The sequence below is a fragment of the Pezoporus wallicus genome, unplaced genomic scaffold (assembly GCF_028554395.1).
Source record: "Pezoporus wallicus isolate ANWC-B61680 ecotype Strahan unplaced genomic scaffold, APGP_CSIRO_Pwel_v1 contig_1035, whole genome shotgun sequence".
Classification (NCBI taxonomy): domain Eukaryota; kingdom Metazoa; phylum Chordata; class Aves; order Psittaciformes; family Psittacidae; genus Pezoporus; species Pezoporus wallicus.
In genome coordinates, this window is record NW_026636811.1 from 1,040,312 (window position 1) to 1,061,260 (window position 20,949).

At 38.5% G+C, this 20,949-nt stretch overlaps 1 protein-coding gene across 7 annotated transcripts in view; it reads left to right on the top strand.

Moving 5' to 3' along the window:
* BEND5 (BEN domain containing 5) overlaps positions 1-20,949 on the top strand; it is a 952,584-nt gene that overhangs the window by 363,876 nt on the left and 567,759 nt on the right. For all 7 annotated transcript variants that reach the window (XM_057401794.1, XM_057401795.1, XM_057401790.1 and 4 more), the window contains exon 5: positions 19,353-19,569. In XM_057401794.1, coding sequence (XP_057257777.1) covers positions 19,353-19,569 — 217 coding nt within the window. The remainder of the gene's footprint in view (positions 1-19,352; positions 19,570-20,949) is intronic.

Below are 20,949 nucleotides of genomic sequence, written 5' to 3' on the forward strand. Positions count from 1 at the left end.
TATAAGGTAGCTGGAGATAGAACCATACCAATGTCTACCTGTGCAGCTGATCTCCACCGGGCTGCTGAGTTCTTTACCAACAAATCTAATCGCTTCCTGCAAAATGGAAACATGAATAGGAGCAGAAGCTTTTCCTGCCCAAGCTGAGCCAACAGCAAACTGGTTGTCACTCCCATGAAGGTAGACCTCTTAGGCAGAGAATCACAGGTCTCCTTCAAACTGTGTGAGTGCTGTAACTAACATAACTACACGTAATGTGTAACAAGAGGCATTGCTACTGTGTCCAGTGTTTGCATGTTGAAAGAAAGGGATAGTCTCTGCTTGAAGTTTGTGACCTTAGAGGAACAAAATAGGTGAAATTGCCTGTCCTTGGCATTTTCTGCTGCCTCACATTCAGAGGTGCCTAACTCTTTGTATGTATTGGGCACGGAGCAGGTACACTTCATTTTGATTTGAGATTTTTCTATATATTTAGCTTTAAACTATCAGCCAGTGTTCTAAGGAAGAGTCTCCCATACAAACCCATTTTGATCTTTCATATATACAAAGTACAGTGGAAGATAAAAAAGTAGTGATAAGCTTTCCTACTTTGATACATCTCTGGGTAGATTAATGGAAGCCTTCAAGAAGATCTGTCCCTGCACTGAGCAAACATAGGCCTAGATCTTAGGGAAGACTTGCTCAGTTTATAGTTTACATCAAGGTCATAAGAAGTTTTTAAGCTATGCATAATTTCATCATGAATCATTCTGGTTTTGAACAAGTGTTGTTTTGAGAGTTTGACTTTATACTTGTACAAATATTTTGTAGTGGTGAGAGACTCGGGTTAAAATCTCTAATTTTGGAAGGATATTATGGTAAACAAAACTGCAATAAACAAATAGAAAGTGGTATGAAAAATTAATGGTTTTAGTATTTTTTAATCTTCTTTTTCTTTTCCTAATTCAAAAGACAGTTTTCAAAGGTCCTGCAGGAGATTCATTTCACGCTGTAAACAAGATACTTAGAGAATTTCATTTTCTTAGCATGTGTCATCTTAATATACAACTTTGTCTGAAAATCTTATCATTCTTCAAGAGCACTCTACAATCGGGCAAAGTTGGTGAAGCTTTTATAATACAGTACTATCATCAGATGGTCCTATTTTTAAAATATAATTGCACTCAAAGAGCTAGTAGATAACCTGTTTTTTAAAAACCATGAAAATCAATCAGTATAATGCACACTTTTAATTGATGATGATAAAATGCACCAAAAAACATTCTCATTCCTCAGCAGAGCAAGTTCAGGCAATTTCTTTAGTCTATAGATACCCAGTATGATAGGATTCCATGGCCAGGGATAGAGAAAGAAAGAGAATGGAAGCAGGTTTCAAAATAAGGATATGGGAACTAAATTACCCCTTTCTTTCTAAATTTGCATATCTAGGAGAAATGTTTAGCTGGTATGAGGATTTTTGAGTTGCCTTTTTAAAGTTTGCTATGCTAAGCAATAAAGGCTTTATTCACCTATATGCAGGTTTTCTAAACTGTAGTTAAGAAACAGAGAGCTTGTCAGGATTTTCTCTTGCCCTGCTATTTCCATCTGGCTACCTATAGAGTAACTGGACTGATAAATGTGCTGCCTGGATAAAAGGACTAGGCTGTTACCCTAAAAGTGAGCTTCCTTCATCTTCTAGTGTTGCAAACCTCTATTATGCCAACATATTTCCCTTAAAAGAACATTCTGCTAACATCTTTAGGATCCTCTCGCAAAGTGTTTTGTTTTGTTCCTTTCTGAGACGTGAAGCAAGAAGAGGAACCCAGAGAAGAGTAGGCAGAAATTAGCATTCCCTGTTTCTCATCATGCAATTGGATTGTGGGGGTAAAGTAGAATTTCCCTGTGTCTGTAATCATTCTGTGGTTCTAGGACTCATTTGTCTGTCCATGATTCTTTTCTCATGCCGAATAGGAGCATCGGGTCCTAACTCCCTCACCTGTCCACTGAAGAATGGCGAAGTAGAAAATCTAAATTGCTTCAAGTCAAAAACCTTTCATAAATTCAGGCTTTTATATTCTACTTCTTTGACTGGCATAGCATTTTCCTTTCTGTATGTTGTTTTGGTGTGTTTAGTGGCTACATGTGAGAGCAGTGGCATTTATATGAAGTGAATCTATTAAATTCTTTATAATGAATAGCATGTAACTGTAAACCATATACGGTTTTCTCATTTTGCCCTCCTCTGGGAGACTACAACAACATTTTGGCAAGTAGGAGTAAACAGCTTTGTGTTGGCATGCAGTAAATTAAACTGAGTAATTAAAATCAATAGCAAAACACTAGCTAGGCAGAAAGGTCATATAACACAACAGAAAACTGTTGGGTAGCATATTGCAGGAAATCAAAATAAATTTCTGAACTTTTCATTATTCTTCACATGCCTGAAACTGGCCTTAAAAAGCTTGTTAGATATAGCAAGGTATTGATAGACACCATCATTCTCTGAGATGGAATAAGAATGTTTAAATGCTAATAAATGAGTGTTTGCAGGCTCAAGGCTGCCAGATACAGTGGAAAATAGCAAAGAGGTCTTTAATTTTACTACTATTATATAAACTATTGTTTTTTTAGGTTGGCTTAGTATATTACTTGGTGTAACGCCTGCAACTATTGAAGTTGAACTATGCCAGTCACTAGTCTCTGTCAGTACAAGTGTCGGTTGTATGTTTTCTGTTAATGTTTCCCTGGTCAGCTGGCTAGCAAGTAGCATTCTGCCTTCAAGGGGAAAAGCTGCATGGATGATTTTGCAGGGCATGATGGGAGAAGTGATAGCTCTTGCAGCTCGTGATGGTAAAAGTGAAGGCAAAATCTTCTGATCCAAACCAGCAATAGCCCCGAGGTGAACAATGACCGAAGAACATGGCCTAACAATTTAGGCGATATGCAAAGTTTTAAGCTGTGTGTAAGGTCTTTACTCTGATTGTGAGGTTTGAGTAAATAGATAACACTTCTGATAGGATTCTGTTCTAAGTAAAAGCTCTTCTTTTATGGCTATGGCTTCCAAAAGGAAGTCTGTGATAGGTTTTTGCTTCTTTTGCTGATGAAATGTGTTACGGTGGTGGAAGGAAGTGGGAGGAAATCATGAGACACGACTCTGGGAAAAGTGGAGATGTAAGATGAGTCATTTAGAAGTGTTTGCTTGGGAGAAACTGAAAAGGAATCAAAGGCATAGCTAACCTGTAACAAGTACACTCAGCCGTGAAGTGGATGTGAGTTAAAGGTAATATATTTTATAAAATAAACTGGTTAAGTTGGGAAAAGGAGAACATTTTGAGACCCGTGATCCCTTTTGGCTGGACTTGTTTGCCTTTCTCAGCTCAATCTGTTGTTCTAATAGGCAATGTTACTCTGCCTTTCTTATCTTTCTTGAATTTGCCAGCTCCATTAGCTCTCTCTGAGGCAGCTGCCAGGGAGAAGAGATCTTCTTGTGTATTCATTCAGGAGGTATGAAATGTTGCATTTATAAGCTTTTTCCTTAGGTCTTCATTTTTGGCTTTGCCGCATTTCTCCTATAGAGTTTTGAAGAGCTTACCCTGACTGTGCAAAACCTGGGACACTGTGTGGCTATAATAGACAGCCCTCAGCTGATCAGGGCTTTTTTTTCGTTCTTGTGGGGTAAATGGTGAGTTGCAGTGCATTTATCTGAGAAATCAGAGCCTCCAGCTGGGCAGGCACTGGCAGATATGAAACAAAAGCACTGGGTTATTGCTGTCGTGTGCTGTTCCTGTGTATTCCTGAGGTCACTTAATTTCCCTTCCACTATTTGTAATTTCAGTTTAAAACAACACTTTTTGGGGGTTTTTATGTATCCATTTATATTGTCTGTTTTCAATTTAATCGTAGTAATTTCAAAATAATAACAGGGATAGGCAGGTTTTGTACTGGCTGGCTGTGTGGCATAGCTGTGTCTTGTCTTTTAAATACATACTGTATTCTAATAATGCTAGCAATTGTTTGAGAGCAGCAACAGTGCAAGCTGATCTGTCATTTAAAGTTGGGTTCAGATTTGGTTTGCTTGAGTTATGAGAATGGCTTGGCCTTTTTACCCTGTTCCCTTGAGAACATGTGTCCACATTCTACAGTCAGCATGGGACGAACACAAACCAGACACACTCATCTTCTTATGGGAGACTCCACTGATCTGGACAGCAGGACTATTGCAGGTTCACATTATCTGCATTAGGATTACTGTATATGGAACATGTATTATATCTGCTGTAAATGGTTTAACTAGCCAGGCCCTCATGGTTAATGAACATCAAGTTTAATGCTTCTGTGACAGAGATTCAGAGCGGGATATGACTATGATCACATCCAGTTAAAAATGCTATAAGACATAATATTTATCATATTTTTCCCCACTTTTAGTCCATGTATCTACAAAGAGCTTTTGTTCTTTTTATATCCTCAGTTTTAGAGAATGTGGGACTTAAAGTATTACATGTATATCATAGAATCATAGAATGGTTAGGGTTGGAAAGGACCCTAAGATCATCTAGTTCCAACCATCCTGATATATATAGGGTGTTATATACAAATAATGCATGAAAATACATAGAAAGAATATTTGTTGTTCTGTTTTGGTGTGTTTTAATGTAGTAAGTGGGCTTCCTTTTTTAAAGTAGGCTGTTAACTTTCAAAATTTGACCTTGACACGCTTGTGAGCTGGGCTGATGCCAACCTCATGAAGTTTAACCATGCCAAGTGCAAAGTCCTACACCTGGGTCAGAGCAATCCCAGGCACAGCTACAGGTTGGGCAGAGAAGAGATTCAGAGCAGCCCTGAGGAGAAGGACTTGGGAGTGTTGGTTAATGAGAAAATGAACTTCAGCAGGCTTCAATGTACACTCACAGCCCAGAAAGCCAACCGTATCCTGGGCTGCATCCAAAGGAGCTTGACCAGCAGGGCAAAGGAGGTGATCCTGCCCCTCTACTCTGCTCTTGTGAGAGCTCACCTGGAGTATTGTGTGCAGTTCTGGTGTCCTCAACATAAAAAGGACATGGAACTGTTGGAACAAGTCCAGAGAAGGGCCACGAGGATGATCAGGGGACTGGAGCACCTCCTGTATGAAGACAGGCTGAGGAAGTTGGGGTTGTTCAGCCTGGAGAAGAGAAGGCTGCGTGGAGACCTCATAGCAGCCTTCCAGTATCTGAAGGGGCCCTATAGGGATGCTGGAGAGGGACTCTTCATTAGAGACTGTAGTGATAGGACAAGGGGTAACGGGTTAAAACTTAAACAGGGGAAGTTTAGATTGGATATAAGAAGGAAATTCTTTCCTGTTAGGGTGGTGAGGCCCTGGAATGCGTTGCCCAGGGAGGTTGTGAATGCTCCATCCCTGGCAGTGTTCAAGACCAGGTTGGATGAGGCCTTGGGTGACATGGTTTAGTGTGAGGTGTCCCTGCCCATGGCAGGGGGGTTGGAACTGGGTGATCTTAAGGTCCTTTCCAACCCTAATTATTCTATGATTCTATGAAAACCTTCCAGAATTTCTTTTTTCCCATGTTTGAATTTTTATTGTCATTAATGGAATAGGAAATGGTATCTACCTTCCTGTCTGTTAATGCTTAACCCTAATTTGTGAATCCTATTTTAAAACTGTGGCTCACATTCAGCAGGGCTGTGCATCTGCTTAAAGCTAAGCTAACGTACAACTGTAGGCACAATGAGACTGTTGCAAAGTCTTCTATGAACATTTCAAACCATTCTTTAACACTACGCTAAGTAATAGCTTGATGCAATTTTTCTAATTGAGTGCATGTGTATGTGCATCAAATTTTCCCTATTATCACACTGAAAATGCCATACCTTTTATCTGCAGCATTACATGGCTAAATTTCAGTCTTACATGACTAAATTTCCTAGAATGTTAATATAGTAGCTAACACACACATCTCTATGTATATAGGAAACACCTCAATACATTCTTGTGCCATTTTAAGACCAGAGGGACTACGTTTGATACATGGTATAGCATGAAAAAAAAAACCAACAGATATGAAATTGTGACTCCTGCTAGAAAGCCTTTAAATATTTAAGGTTATTACAACCTACGTTTTCACCATTTGTGTGTTAAAGTTGATAGCTGTATAAATTATATGTCAAGTACTCTTGCAAACATTTCCTGCAAGCCCATTGACAAACGTCCTGTGATTCTCCTGGAAATACACAGAACATGGAGCATTTTGAAGACAATTTGCTTATAAAACTGTTTGTATCCCATATGTGTGCTGCTTTGTGTTTGCACCTGCCTTTTTATTTATCTAAGCACAACTATTACTGTTCCTTGACACTTATTTGGAAGATTTTTACATGCTTTTTTTCAATGCTTAAGCCTTATTGTGATATAGACTCTGTTTTTTGCAGCGGCAGTCCTACAAAGCTTTACTTGTCTAAAATAGAAGTTAGTATTTGCGCCAAACCTTCTGAAATGTGAAACAGATTAGTTCCTGGGACACATGTAAAATAATCCTCTGGAAACCTGTCTTAAAATAAAAGTATAAGCCCATGACAGTCCTACTGGTTTCCCTATAAGTTAATGTTTTATATGCAGAGTAGTCCAACATGCTGGTGGTAACAGCAATGTAAAAGCTTGAAACAAACTGAGGAACATTATTGCTGCCTACTAATATTTTGTTTGCAAACCAGAAAGACAAAGCTGATAGAATTGATAGTATTTTGTTCTACATAGAGTTTTCACAAAGCCTTTTAGGTATGACTCAATATTCACATGGCGTTTTAGAATTGTTAGTGCTTATCAGTGCAGGCAATGTTAAGAAACACAAAATAATATCTCAGGATCTTTTCTGTAATTCCTCTTCTTAATTTTATCAATAGAGACTGTGACCTAAGACTCTCTTCTAGGGTTTTAGCTGCCCACTTATTCCTAATCTGTAATCTTACGGCATCACACTTCACACTGTTAGGAATATGGGGTTATGTGCCTAGGCTAGCAGCTAGTGAAACATCTGCTTAGATAACCTCATTGATTAGGCTCTGGAAATGCAAATATTTGAACAGTGATTTTAAGAGTAACTTCTCTGGAGCCATACTGTGTGTAGCTAGAAATCATTGAAGGCATAGTTTTTGCAGGTGCATATAGATCCTGCTATAGATCAAACTACCAGCTTTAAATCTCCATACCTCTTCCCAGAGTTTGCTGTAGATTTGTCTCAGAGAATTTTTGAGATGTGAAGAGCAGGGAAGATCTCCTGTTTTTTTAACTGGTTACATTTCCTGTGAGCACAGAAAGAATACTTCTGTTGGCAAGACATGTAATTGTGCACTGCGTTAGTGCTCCCTGACTTGTATATTGTGAGTCACGTTGTGTGTGCAGTTTCTTACCGTACTCTCACGGTTATCAGCCTCCTTGCTGACCTGTGAGCAGTGTGTTACATTCTCTTGCTATGTTTTGTAACAGTCTAAAGGGGAAGAAAAGTGTCTAGAACTTTGCCATTACCTTTAGCAGCAAGAGAATGTGAAGAGTTTGTCAAGGACAAATAAAACTTTGTGTAATTTAGCAAAATGTATCCTACATTTCCCTTTGCCTCAACATCACGTCTAGTTATACTGCAGAAGAGGGTAAAGGAGGTAATGCTCTTGTAGTCTAAACAAACTCAGCGCGGTGAAATGGGACAGTACTTTAAAATATGCATAAGGATTGCAGTTGCTCCATTTTTGACACTGTCTGTTCAGGTAGAGAGAAAGAAAAAAAATACAACAAACCAAAACATAGGCTTTTCTTAAAATAAATGTTTTTTTAAAGGGCTATCAAGCAAAATGGTGCTGGAACTATTACTGTGAAAACTTGGGGTGGCCTGGCTGATATCACGCATACAGCTTGGAAAAACAAGATTAGTGCAACACATGCCGTTTTTCATTTTCTCCTGTATTCAACAGCACCAACCATTGCAGCATCTCATTTTTTTTAACTTTGTGTTAGGATAGGAAATCCCATGTGTGTACAATTGCTTCTGGCTGCATGGTCCCTCTGCTCTGAGCTTTTTACCTCTGTTTGCATGTTTCCATGTCTACTGTAAATAAGAAGTGACCGAGGGGGCAGGATACTTAGTCTCTTCTCAGATCAATACTACTCTGTGGGTCAGCAACCAGGAATGTTTGAAAGAAGCAGGAGGAGGGAAATTTCCCCTGTAGACTGAGGCCAGCACCTTTGTATTGGTTTCATCTCTGTTACCTGTGGAAGAAAGCCTGTATAGGTTATTTCTGAACCAGTAATAGCTGGCAAAAACACCACTGTGAGTATGATAGCAAAGAATTTAAGTAACAAGGAAATTTCAGGTGTGTGTGTCGTCCTCCCCCATTAAGATAAGAACTTTAATGCCTAGGTGGCCATCTAAATGTTTTGTTCTTGCAGTGGAGTAGGAGCAAGATCAGCATGTGTGATAGCTGGGTGGTGAGGGTACTATATAAAGAAATAGCTCTTTGTCTATGAGTAGAGTAGAGTAGTGAAGTCCTGTTGCACGTGTGTGTTCACTTTCAAGAAAGGCGCTTACCATATTTATTGTTTCCCTTTTAGCTAAGAAAAACATACTTTTCCTTCCAGGTTCCTCTTCCCCCCAGTCTGTGTTTAATATGATAGCTCTGAGCGCTGTCGCTGAAAGGGGTAAATGGAGGACACAAAAAGCAGGTCTGCACAGCACAATGCAAGTTTAGCCCTGGAAAAGCAATATTGCCATTGCTAACAATAGGCCACATGCCAGTATGGAGAAGAAATAGGAGACCTACAGGATGTCCCTGTAGCAAGAGTAATGTGAGCATGGTTGGGGAGAGATAATTTGCGACACTCCGAAGGAGAGCAGGATGTTATAAAGTAGTTTTTTAACAGAGGAAGAAGGAAGGAAGCAATGTGAAGGAGCAGAGAATAAAACTTGTGTATGAGCAAGATGTGTAGCCTGGGGAAAAAATAAAAAGTTTGCAATGCTGAATTTAATTTATTTGCTCTCACATTGTTATGTCTTGTACATGTTTTAAAATTATGTGCTCTCATGCAAAGAAATCAGGTGATTCTTCATCATAAATCAGTCTTTATAGCAAACAAAGTTTGGAGGTACCTGCTCTTTTCTGGAAATAAAGATGAGGCACTATCAGATATTGAGAAGATGGAGCAAATTGATTAATTAAAAAGCAGTAAATCATCAGCCCCACATGATTTATGTATAAAAGAATTTGGAAGAAGCTTAGGAATGAATTAGCTGAACTGCTAACAAAGATATGCACTCTCATTAAAACCAAGCTCTGTTCCAGAGGGTTGGCAAGTATCTGGGGTTTATCCTATATTTAGACCGGTAAGCATTACATCTGCACATTGCAAATGGTCGGAACAGGAATTTAAAAGGGAATAATAAAACACCTGGAAGATAGCAATGTGAGAGACTTTAATGAGAACATTTCAGCAAGGAAAAATCATGTTTCACTGCATTTCTCGTGACTGTGAATGTGCCCACAGAAAGAAATACAAATGGCCACGTTGGATCAGACTTAAAGTCCCTCAATCCCAGCACCCTGCCTCTGATAGTGCTCAGTCACAGCCACGTAGGAAAGAAAGGAGAATGAAAAGGATAAAATAGCTCTTTTCGTCTGGACTTGATTAATGGAAACAAGGGTCAGATTTAAGGGGGTCACTACAAACATGCTGACATCATCCCTTTCGCAGAAACCAGTCCTGAGTGTATTTGTGCTTAGAGATTTCCCCACTTACAAAAAGGAATTAGATGGTAAAATAAACGGTGTTTTCAGAAGGAGGACTAAAGAGAAGTGTGACAAGCTAGGTGCTCAGAGTAGCACTAACCAGTCCCTGAGGTATAATTGTTACAGTAATATTTTCATCTTGCAAGACCAGTGGTTTGTTTCAACCTCCTTTCATTCACACTTTGAGATTAACAAGTATTGCCAGGTAGCGAAGCCAAACTGAAGCTATGCTAAGCTCATCCTAATACATGTGATGAATTTTTGTTAGCTGCTCTTCACTCCTCCAGCCATATGTGTCCATGCTAGCCACATGTAATGCTGCTTCTAGCCATGATTGCGGGTACTCTGTGGTCTGTGGTGCTCTCACCCACGATTCCCATCAGCTCCTCTGCTGACGGATTTTGTTGTTTCGGCCCTCTGAAGAATAAGCATAATGCTGAGAAGCAGACACAGGGTCTCAGATCATCAGAGAGGCTTAAGCAGCTTCTGGTACTCACGCATCTTGTAAAAGACTTTAACTCATGTATCCTTTTCTTTTTCTTTAAGGTGTAACCTTTGTATTTTGGCACTAAACAAGCTGGACTGACTCAGACCTACCTGATCTAGACTTCCTACGTTTTCTCCATGCAATGAAGTAACTCTCTTTGTAACAGAAATGCCCTTCAGAAATATGATTGCAATATGTGCCAAAAGAAGGTGTTTCTGGCTTGATCACCAGTCATTTCTGTTTATCTCCCTTTTATTCCACCAAATACCAAGGTGCACTCTCCCCTTGGGAATTCCTAGGAATGTTTCCTCACCTTTAAGTTTCATCTACCAGGCTTATGAGGCAAGCTGCCTGACATAATGTATATCGACTTTTTAAAAGCTTGCGACAAAGTCTGTCACAAGACTCTGCTACAAAGGCTAAGTAGTCACATATGGTGACAGGGCAAGTATCATCATAGATCAAAAACCGACAAGGAAACAAAAAGGCAGAGGGCTAAGTGGTCAGTTTTCATCACAGTAAAAGGCTATCAGCTGCATTTCTTAAAGTTACCTATCAGGTCATATGCTAAATACATTTATTAATGATCTAGGGAGAGAGGTGAAGGGTTAGGTAGTAACACTTACAAATGATGTAATTACTTTAGTAATTTAAGCCTGTAGCACACTGTTAGAAACTTTTAAGTGATCTAAACAAGTTACTCAAATGGATAAAGAAGGTTCAGCTCTGATAAATGAGAAGTTAGTATGTGGAGGGAACCACACAAAAATCTTATCCTCTAAATGAAAGGAAAAAACCTGAATGTTGCTGTTGGCAATTCCATAACAGAAGCCATTTGAGATGCTGTTGTGGCAGAAAAAATGAACAAGGTGATAGAAGGCATAAGAAATGGGACATTTAAAATGAATTACCGAACTCAGTCTTCATTGCGTGGAGACAGACGATAGGATAAAGCATAATATTATTGGCAAGTTTGCTCAGCTAACTAAGTCTGATCCATGATGACAATTTCCTGTTTTCTTTTGCCTTTATCCTGCTCATATATCATCTACTATCAGAGGTGCTCTGATCCTTATCAGCAATAATATACATCAGGAAGGCTAAGGCTTCCAGTGGGTTTCAGATTTTGCTAAGGGCAGTTCAGTAATCAACCTCAACCAAGCTACAACTGGTAAAAACCTATTTCATATCCATTCTTCTTCCTTTGGTAATTAGTTAAAATTGACATCAAAATGACATACATTAACAATCTCAACTTTGCATTTAGACTGTGAAAGCATCAACATTTTAAACATGGGTTTCAGAATTCAGATGTTACTGAAATACTTCCTCAAGTTGGGGCTCTTATGAGACTTAGAAATTATTCTTGCATGGAGGAGAAGTCACCTGAGACTAACCTAAATGAAGTTAACATAGATTTTAAAAATTATTCTTGCAGAAGAACAGGGAGTGGTGGGAATAGATGAACAGATGGGAAAGGGAGAAGAGGAGACTGAAGAAAAGGCTAATTAGGTAATTGAGGCTAAGAGGCTATTAGAGCTGACCCAGTGGTTTACTGGTAGTGCAGTTCAGGGACTTGAATTTGGGATTGAGGTTGGTCCCTCATTCCCAGGCCAACACATGCTCCAAACATTGCAAGGATTCAGTTTTATAGACTATATGATCCTGTAAGTATGTGTTTTCCAGACAACATAATCTGGAGGGCTTGTATGTCAGATTATAGTGGAGATGGGAAAAGAATAATGGAGTAAAATGCTGAATTTGGACATAAAGACTAAAATGCTATGATAACGGTAAATTGCTTGGTGAAATTCTTTGGCAGAAGGAGGTCATTTAAAAGGTCATTTATTTTAAGTCATTACATTACCCTGTTTGTGGCCAATTTGAAGCTGGTATGCTTGTGGTGTGTGAGTCTTGTTTCCATCTTTCAGCCTCTTAAACTATCTTCCTTTCTGATCCGGTCAGTGATACGCTTTCTTCTGGGTTATATATTCTTGTTTTCTCCCTAATATCAGAGTATTACCCCCAGCCCTTCAGTACCTGCATTTCAGGACAGAAATGCTGGCTCCTGCATCCTTCTCTTGCATTCATGACATCTTCAGAGGATTACAACTTTTCTTGTTCTAGTATTTTTTTGTGGAAAGTAATCTGTTCTTCCTCTCCTTTTTCTTTCCTTTATAAGCACTGCATAAAGATACTGCTTTTGAAGCAATACATGGCTGGAACACCTGTGGTCAGTAGGAAAATCATATTTTGACAGCAGAAGAAATCACCATTCATTATCCCTGCAGTTTAAAATAGAGTTTATATAGAATAATTTCAGTATTAGAACTGCTACTTCAGTGGAAAAGAGCTGCAGTTTAAGATTTAGTAATTGGACAGAATAAATGAAAGATAGAGGAGGGAGTATGGCTTTGGTTGGCTGAAGGGAGAAAAGAAGGTAAATTTGCTGCTTGTCCACTGAAGACCACACTTGTACCTGCTCCTGGTAAAAGACTTGGATTCTGCTTTCAGCTGTGTGAGCTTGTGTTATGTTTAGGGGAGGTAGACAAGTGATGAGTGATGGATGGCACTGCAGAAAACCTCCTCCCACAAAACTATATTGAGGTTTGGAGAACCTGCAACAGCACTTCATTTCAGGATGTGCTGTTGTCTACTGCAAAATTGCTTAAAAAGTAATTCAGTTATTAAAACATTTCCCTCTGGTTTTAGGTAGAATGATTTCATTATGTTTTTGTTATTGCTATTATTGTAGGACCTAGAACACTGGCCTGTGGACAAGGACCACATTTCTCTAAGGTATTCCACAAACACAGGGCAGAAGACATTTCTCGCTGTTATTTTCTGTTTATTGTTTCTCCTCACCACTGGATTTTCCTTGTCAGAACATTGCATTATGTTCACGATACAGTTTTGTTAGAAACCTTTCTTAGCAAGTTCTCCCTGAATATTTGAAACATGGGGAAACGTCCATGCATGTTTGAAATGTGGGGAATTATTCTCATTTGCTCATGCAATTCTGTTTCTAAGTTTTGACTTTCATGTTCTAAAACAATAATAATGTGTTTTTAGGGTATTTTCAGTATCTTAGATCATTCCCCTCAGACATAATATCTGATGCACAGGTCTCATTGCTTAGTATTGTTGCACATACCCAGTACTATGTTTATTATGAACATTCAAAATGCAGAGGTTCTCCAAAAAAAAAACCAAGAAATTAACCTGTCTCTTCATTGGTTAATTATTTAAATTAAAAAAAAAATAATAAAAGTAGAAAATTAAGGGTTTTTTCCCCTTGATGTTGTAAAGGATGCAGATTTTGCAAGCAATCTTTGTACAGTTAAATATTGTTTGAATTCCATAGCAATCTGTATAGATGATACTTAATTAACCTTAATCCTTGAAAGGTATATACTAAATGTATAGATTTCCTGATTTTTAGGAAAGCCATTGAATTATACAGTATTTTTATACGTAAGAAGAAACCAGGTATTGGTAGAAGTGAAAACCTTGAGGTGTTAAAAACAATAAAAACATTTGGTGAACATTTGAGTGCATATTAGGAAGAATAAAAACACAACTTATTTTGCAGCATCTGAAACTGTGTTAGCTGTGCCAAAACCCATTCAGTTGTCTGTAAAAAATATATAACACCATCTGACATATTCACTGTCACTCTATGCTCTGTGAATCAAATATAAAATTATGTGCAAGAAAAAACCCTACGAACTTATTTTGTCACAAGTGAGCTCAGAATTTTGAAGATGGTCAGCTCCACTTGTCAACATGAATAAGCAAGAAGAAAAATAATGGCTTAGACTAACAGAGAAACAAGTCAGTAAGGCCTTCAAATTGAAAGGGCTGCTTCACAGAAGAGGAGTTTGCAGCTTATGATTAACACCCTTAGGTTTTCTCCAGAGTTTTTTTTGATTTCTTGCAGTTAATAAATAGGGACATCCAGCTTTAAGAATAAAATTCAAACACTGAGCAGCAGTAGGTAGATGTAGTGTTCGCAGTGGTGGCAATGAGTACCTGAACGCTATTTTCCAAAGCTGAACTGGAATCAGGTTTTGTGATTCAAAGGTCTTTAAAATTTAGATTTAACTTCCTGAAAGGCTGGGACTTGGGCCCAGCCCTCTGAATTCTATACACAAGCTTGAAAATTTGTAAGATCGTTAAGTTGTATCCCTACATCTGCAAATTGATGGCAATTGAAAACGATCACCACAGTGTGTCACCACAGCTAACACTACATTGCAATTGGATTCACTTGAGCATTCCTCTACAAGTCAGATCACTTAATTTTTCTTTTGGCCGTTGATCTTTTACAGCACCTGCAGCTTTTTGTTTTTCCTCCAAAGATCATCATTTTACTTTGAAGTCTAGTGACTCTGATATGTCTAACCCAATCCTGGGCAAGGAACTGAATAATTACTTCATGAGTGCCATATGAAAAGGCAGTCCAAAGACTGTTTATGCTGCTCATTAAAGTCATTGGGAATTGGCTGGGCAAGAGCTCCCTGCTTTGGTCATGCAACTGGGTAGGGGAAGGGAGGAGGGGGTAGGGAGAATTCCAAAGATTGTTATTTTCTAATTATTTGTGTTGTGGCACCACAAAAGGATTTGGTTAGCACCCTTATGTGTTTAAAACTTAAAGAACAGATAGCAAACAGCAGAACGCCTGCCATACCCCAGTGGTTTTTCTCCAGTCTTGATTAACTCTCAATTTTCAAAGGGAAATTAGGCAGCAAAGAAAAAAGGAAAAAGATAGTAAAGTTTTCCTTTGAGATCAAAATTATTAGAGTTGAAATTAAAATTATGTCTAAAAAAATAGAAATACGATAAAATTTTCAAAGCTTAGCTGTACCCCTCACTGCCTGTTGGAGTAAAGTGTAAAATGCTGGTGCCCCTGAAAATCTCAGGTTTTTGAGAGTAAATAAGACTCTGATTTTATTTTTATTTGTAACTGAACAATTTCATCTTACTGCATGCTACCAAAACAGAGTGAATGTCCTAACTCCAGACTGCAAACATATAGGAATAGAAAAGCACATGTCCATTCACCCTTGGAGTAACAAATCTGCTGGGTTGGGAGCGCTACCTTGTCAGACGGGAGAAGATGCTCAAAGAAGATGACTCAAGCCTTTGACTGTCAATGGACTGTGACAGTCAAAATAAAGTGAAAATCTTCATTTCTGTGCTTCCATCTTCCTTTGAAAGAAAGAAATTTGCATTGCATTTATCTTTAAGATTAGGCAGTCTGAATTTGTTTCAAAATTATGTGGAGTATCAAGCTTCATTTCTGTAAATATGTTTCTAAAAACAGACTGGAAATCAGTTGTGTGCATGTTATTCTCTGTGGCCATTCTTAGAATTGGGATGGTTCTCCTTTAAGCAACCGTTCAGAAACGCTGAAATCCAGGCAGTTGTGTATCAATTAGCAGGGTGCATTTCTTAGTGTGAGCCGCCTCGAAATGCAAAATGGCAAATCTGCGCATTAGGCTTTCTACCATCATTTTGCTTTCCTACCTTTAACTACAAATCGGCTTCGTTGTGACTTACAGTGTAAGAAGTTGGTGCATTTCTGCAGATCCATGATAAGATATTTTTCTCTAGTAAGAAATGCAGTTAGACTCCGCATTCTGAATCTATTCCTGCCAGGCCCTAGATGCATTAGTATTCCACTGGCAGCTGCCTGTAGGTAGGAATATTGTTTTTGTCCATAACCAGAGGGAACAATCAGACTAAGCCGTTCCCCAGCTATAAACCAGCCAAAGTAATTGGGTTTAATTTTAATTTTTGTAATAGCTTTAAATTAATAGGAGCAGCTGCTGCCACAGTGTGTGGGTGTCCTTTTCCAGAAGGCATAGAACAAAAAAGGGAAAGAGTAAACAATAGTGTGTCTAGGACACAAAGGTTAATTCAAGAACTGAGCAATGTCTTTTTTGTTATCAAAAACTCAGTTGGTGATATCTAGCACTGTGTCTCTCTTCTTTCTTTTTCTTTCCCCTTTTTTCCTTTTTGCCTTTAATTCTCTGATAAGATCTCAATCTGATTAGGCTCCTGTGTGTAAAGATGTGTTGTTGGTATCTAAACGTTAACTCTCTTTCTCTATATGACTCACAAATAGATTAGCAGTGACAAAGTGCTAGGAGAGATAAAAATAGATTAGCAGTGACAAGAGTACTATTATAATTATTTTGGAAGATATGGTTTGAATTAAGAGTTTGGGCACTTTCTGCCCTGAGAGGGTGAATTTAAACCTAGGAACTGAGGATGGTTTCTGCTGTTGTGTCAGACACCAGATAGTGAAATGTCAATACCAGATGTCCTAGACATCAAGATTAGCCATAATAGCCAAATGCAGCCATAAAGTAATGTGTCAGAGTGGATAATAAAACAGATGCTTAGCTTCTATAATGAAGGGGAAAGGGAATGAAATATCAAAAGTGCCTTTAATGCATTAACAAAGTTGTCTTCAACTTGCTTAAAAGTAGAAAGTTATTGAACCAAGGAGAACTATGTGTCATTTAAACATTAACTATCAGCAGATGAATTTCAATTAGCATTAGCCTTTCTGAAATCCTGATTTTCCTCCTATTGGTCTCATTTTACATGAAATTTTTATAACATAAAGCGAAGCTAGTCCTTTATTATTTCTCCCATGGTAATTTGGAAACAAATAAAGTTCAACAACTCTGCAACATACTGTTTAAACTTGCATTATGGTTTGAGGACTGGGAGCTAGAATACATTTACCCACTGCCATATCATCTGCTTGATTTGAGATCAAATGAGGGATGTCCTATAGCACTCCAGAGTAAGGGTGAATGACGGAAATATGTTAAGATACCGGAGAAACCTATTAGATTAGTGCACTGCATGCAGACAGCTGGTGGCATTTTTCCCTTACTGATACTTTAAAAAAAAAAAAAAAATTAAAACAATTGTTTTTCTGTCCTTCATATCTGTGCCTTAAAAAAGAGTTTTCAGGTCTTAGTCATAAGCAAGTTCCTTATTTAGCCAAAAATCATAGAATTACAGCATGGCCAAGGCCACCACTAAACCATGCCCTCAAGCACTGCATCTGCATGTCTTTTAAGTACCTCCCTGGGCACCTTGACAACTCTTTTGGGGACAAAGTTTTTCCTAATATTCAATCTAAACCTTCCCCAGCAGAACTTGAGGCCATTTCCTTTTCTCCTATCGTTTGGTACTTGGGAGAAGAGACTGACTGCCACCTCGCTACAACCTCCTTTCAGGTAGTTGCGGATAGCAAGAAGGTCTCCCCTGAGCCTTTTTTTCTCCAGGCTAAACCCCAGTTCCCTCAACCACTCCTCATCAGACTTTTCTCCAGTCCCTTCACCAGCTTTGGTGCCCTTGGCTGGACCCACTCCAGCACCTCAATGTCTTTCTTATAGCAAGGGGCCCAGAACCGAACACAGTATTTGAGGTGCAGCCTCATCAGTGCTGAGTACAGGCGGTCGATCACTGCGCTGGCCCTGCTGGCCACACTATGTCTGATACAAGCCAGGATGCTATTGGCCTTCTTGACCACGTGGGCACACTGCTGGCTAGATATGATGCTGAAGTAAATTCTTGAAGTCCCGAAAGTTCAAGAACCAAGGCAATGATGTGGGCAAATAAATTATTATTTGAAGTCTAATTAACTGCATCGCTGGCTCCTTATTGCACTTTTTCAAGAACATCTCAATTCCTTTCTGTTTCTCTACGTAGATCATGTGTCTTGCTGATCAGACTCCTTAGCTGCTGCTAATTGGCAAACACGTACTTTGGCATAATGAGAGGGCTTTGTTCTCTATTTGATATTGGCAATGAAAGGCCAAAACTGATGCTCTGCAGTAGACCAGCTTCTCGGAACTATTACACAGAGGCCCATTACTACTGCTATGTCTGTAAATCTTATTATGTTTTCCCTCACCATGATCCTAGTTTAGCTGAGAGCTGCTCCAGTCATTAGAGACCAGTTTATAATGTTGTGTAATTGAATCAGTTAGAGTCTGCAGGACCATAGTGTTTTGTTGCCAAACATGACAGTTAAGTTAGTTTCATCAAATTACAAGTACATGGTATGAGTAGAGAATCTCCTGTCTAAATAAAGCTAAAAAAAATCCATTAATAGAATCAAGGGTGCAAACAGAAATATCTCTAGTCTGCAGAACAAGATTTTGATCTACCTCTGAAATATTACTCATTTATGTTGAGAAATAACAGAACAATTGAAGTTCGGTGAAAGGTGGCAGGTTGTTATTTCTTAAACAGATACCAACTTCGTAACATTGCCAGAAATGTCTTTATTGTAATAATTTACTATCATGTATATTCATTTTTATCTCATCAGATAAGCCAGAACTCTCGCGAAGGGCAGCAATCCAACTTGGAGCAGTACCAAATACCCTTTTCTCCTTTGCTTTGTAATTTAGGACTATGTTATTTTCCATACCTTTTTGTCTGGGTGTGGGTTTTTTCCCTACCTCAAGAATTCATCTTTTCTTCTACTCGCTGGCTAGGCATTGATATATCCCCTGACTGTTAAGGATAATAAAAATATAAAGATGTCCTGAATTTCAGTAACAGTTCTGTCAATGTAGCCTTATACTGACATTCCTTCATTAATTATGCCTCATCCCTGTGCTGGTGTATTAGATCTGTATCAAAGGATGTAGCCATGCCCCAGCCAGAGGTTTGGCTGAAGCGGGTGTAGTAGTATGAGATTGCATCAGCTTGATAGCAAAACAGAGGATAGTTTAGGTACCTGTGCATTGCTTTCATTTTATGGGGGTGGGTTTCTTCAGTTGTGTGTTACTATCTCCTGCTATGGTGACTGCCAGCTTGGGCACCTGGAAAGAGCTGCAGTCCCTGTGGAGACTGGTGCACTGGCACGTTAGCTGTGTCATGCACAGGCCCCTGGCATGGAGGTTGTCTGCATGAGCGAAATGCAGGCTCTGGGATCTGCTCTCCAGGTCCTGAGATGTTCAAGCTGTTCCACTTCATTTGAATAGAGGAAATTTGAGTCTCACATAACATTCTTGTTCAGATTTCTAATGTCAATATATGTATATGTTAATGTATATATATATATGTTGTTTCTGTTTTTTAGGCAAAGAATTCCCTCTAAGAATGTGTATTACTATCGCTGCCCAGACCACAGGAAGAACTATGTCATGTCATTTGCTTTTTGCTTTGACCGAGAGGATGACACTTATCAATTTGCTTACTGCTACCCCTACACCTATACTCGCCTTCAGCACTATCTTGACAACCTACAAAGGAGGAACATGGACTACTTTCGCAGAGAATCGCTAGGACTCAGCGTGGTAAGTAATAGGCATGCTTGCCAACTAGCAAGCTTCATTATGAATGTCTACCCGTAAATGCTTACAGAGTATAATTCATCATCCCTGCTAATGTACGCACACACACATATTTGTTTTACTGCTATCAGTGACACATGAGGTAGCGTACCTGAATGGTGAAATGTAGAAAACTGCTAATTTAATTTCACATAAAATATTTCCTTTGCCATATGCAAGGTAATGCTAAATTCCCATGTAGGATCTATTTATGTTGAAAGACATTAAAAGATGAAACTGAAACAGCTTTATTGAAGAAATGTGATCTTGGAGTACTCTGTCCGTTTGTCTTTCTGGAAGAGCTTTTCTGTTTTGAAGGAAATACATGTCTTTGGAACTAGATTATAGCTTTTCTTGGTAAAATAATGCTAAGCATATGCAAACTACCTATCTTTTTTAATCTTAAAAATGTCCGTTTGGGTTTTTTTTATGATATGAAATTGAAGGGAGTCTACTGGTCTCAGTATAAATCCTATTGGCCTCATGAAAATGAAGTGTGATAGTTCTTGTGTAGGAAAGAGGGTTAATGGTAAAGGCTGAACTTCTGCTCACTTTGCTATAACCTTTCTCTGAAATGTTGCCTGTACTGAGGATTTGGAAAGCATGACTCAGCCGCTCCCAGATCAACTCAGAAATCATCAGATTAAAAAATAATAGCTGAAATCTTGTGGGTTTGTTTGAGGATTTCTTCTATTTGCTTGCTTTTTTGTTTGTTTCGGTTTTTATTTTCACATTCTCAAACTTTATTGTGCACTTACCTCTTGTCTTAATCTTTTTTCTGAGATTTGACCTAAACTTACTGTGTGTGGGGGAGAAAAAGAAAGCTATGGTTCCTGTGAAAGCTGCTGATCCCAGAAGCTGGGGCTTTAAAAAGAATCCCAGTGTATATTGTGAAAATCAGAATAAAATAATATGTATAGCTTGCACTGGAATAAATAGAAGACTTCCAGCATTATAGTAGGCTATTGAGATCCCTATGGTGGCATAAAACTTGGAGGAAAACAATTGCTTATAAAAAGTGGAACCAGAATTTACAAAAGAAAGTGTTTTTTAACTCTTTTGTCAGTTAAATCTCTTGTTTTAGAGATGACTATTAGATATCTGTGAGCTGGCATTAATTATTAATCATTCCAATTAGGGGGACAAACAATTATAAGGGAAAAGGGTATTAAAAAAATAGAAAAGTAAAATCTTCAGAGAATGGAGGAAAGAGCACTATCATCTTAATGTGTGTAGGGTTTTAATTATTAATCTTAGAGGACAGAGCTGTCATTAATTCTATAATGAAACTGAATTTGTTTCCTTTCACACTGAAAATAGTGTATAAACAGTCACATTTGCATA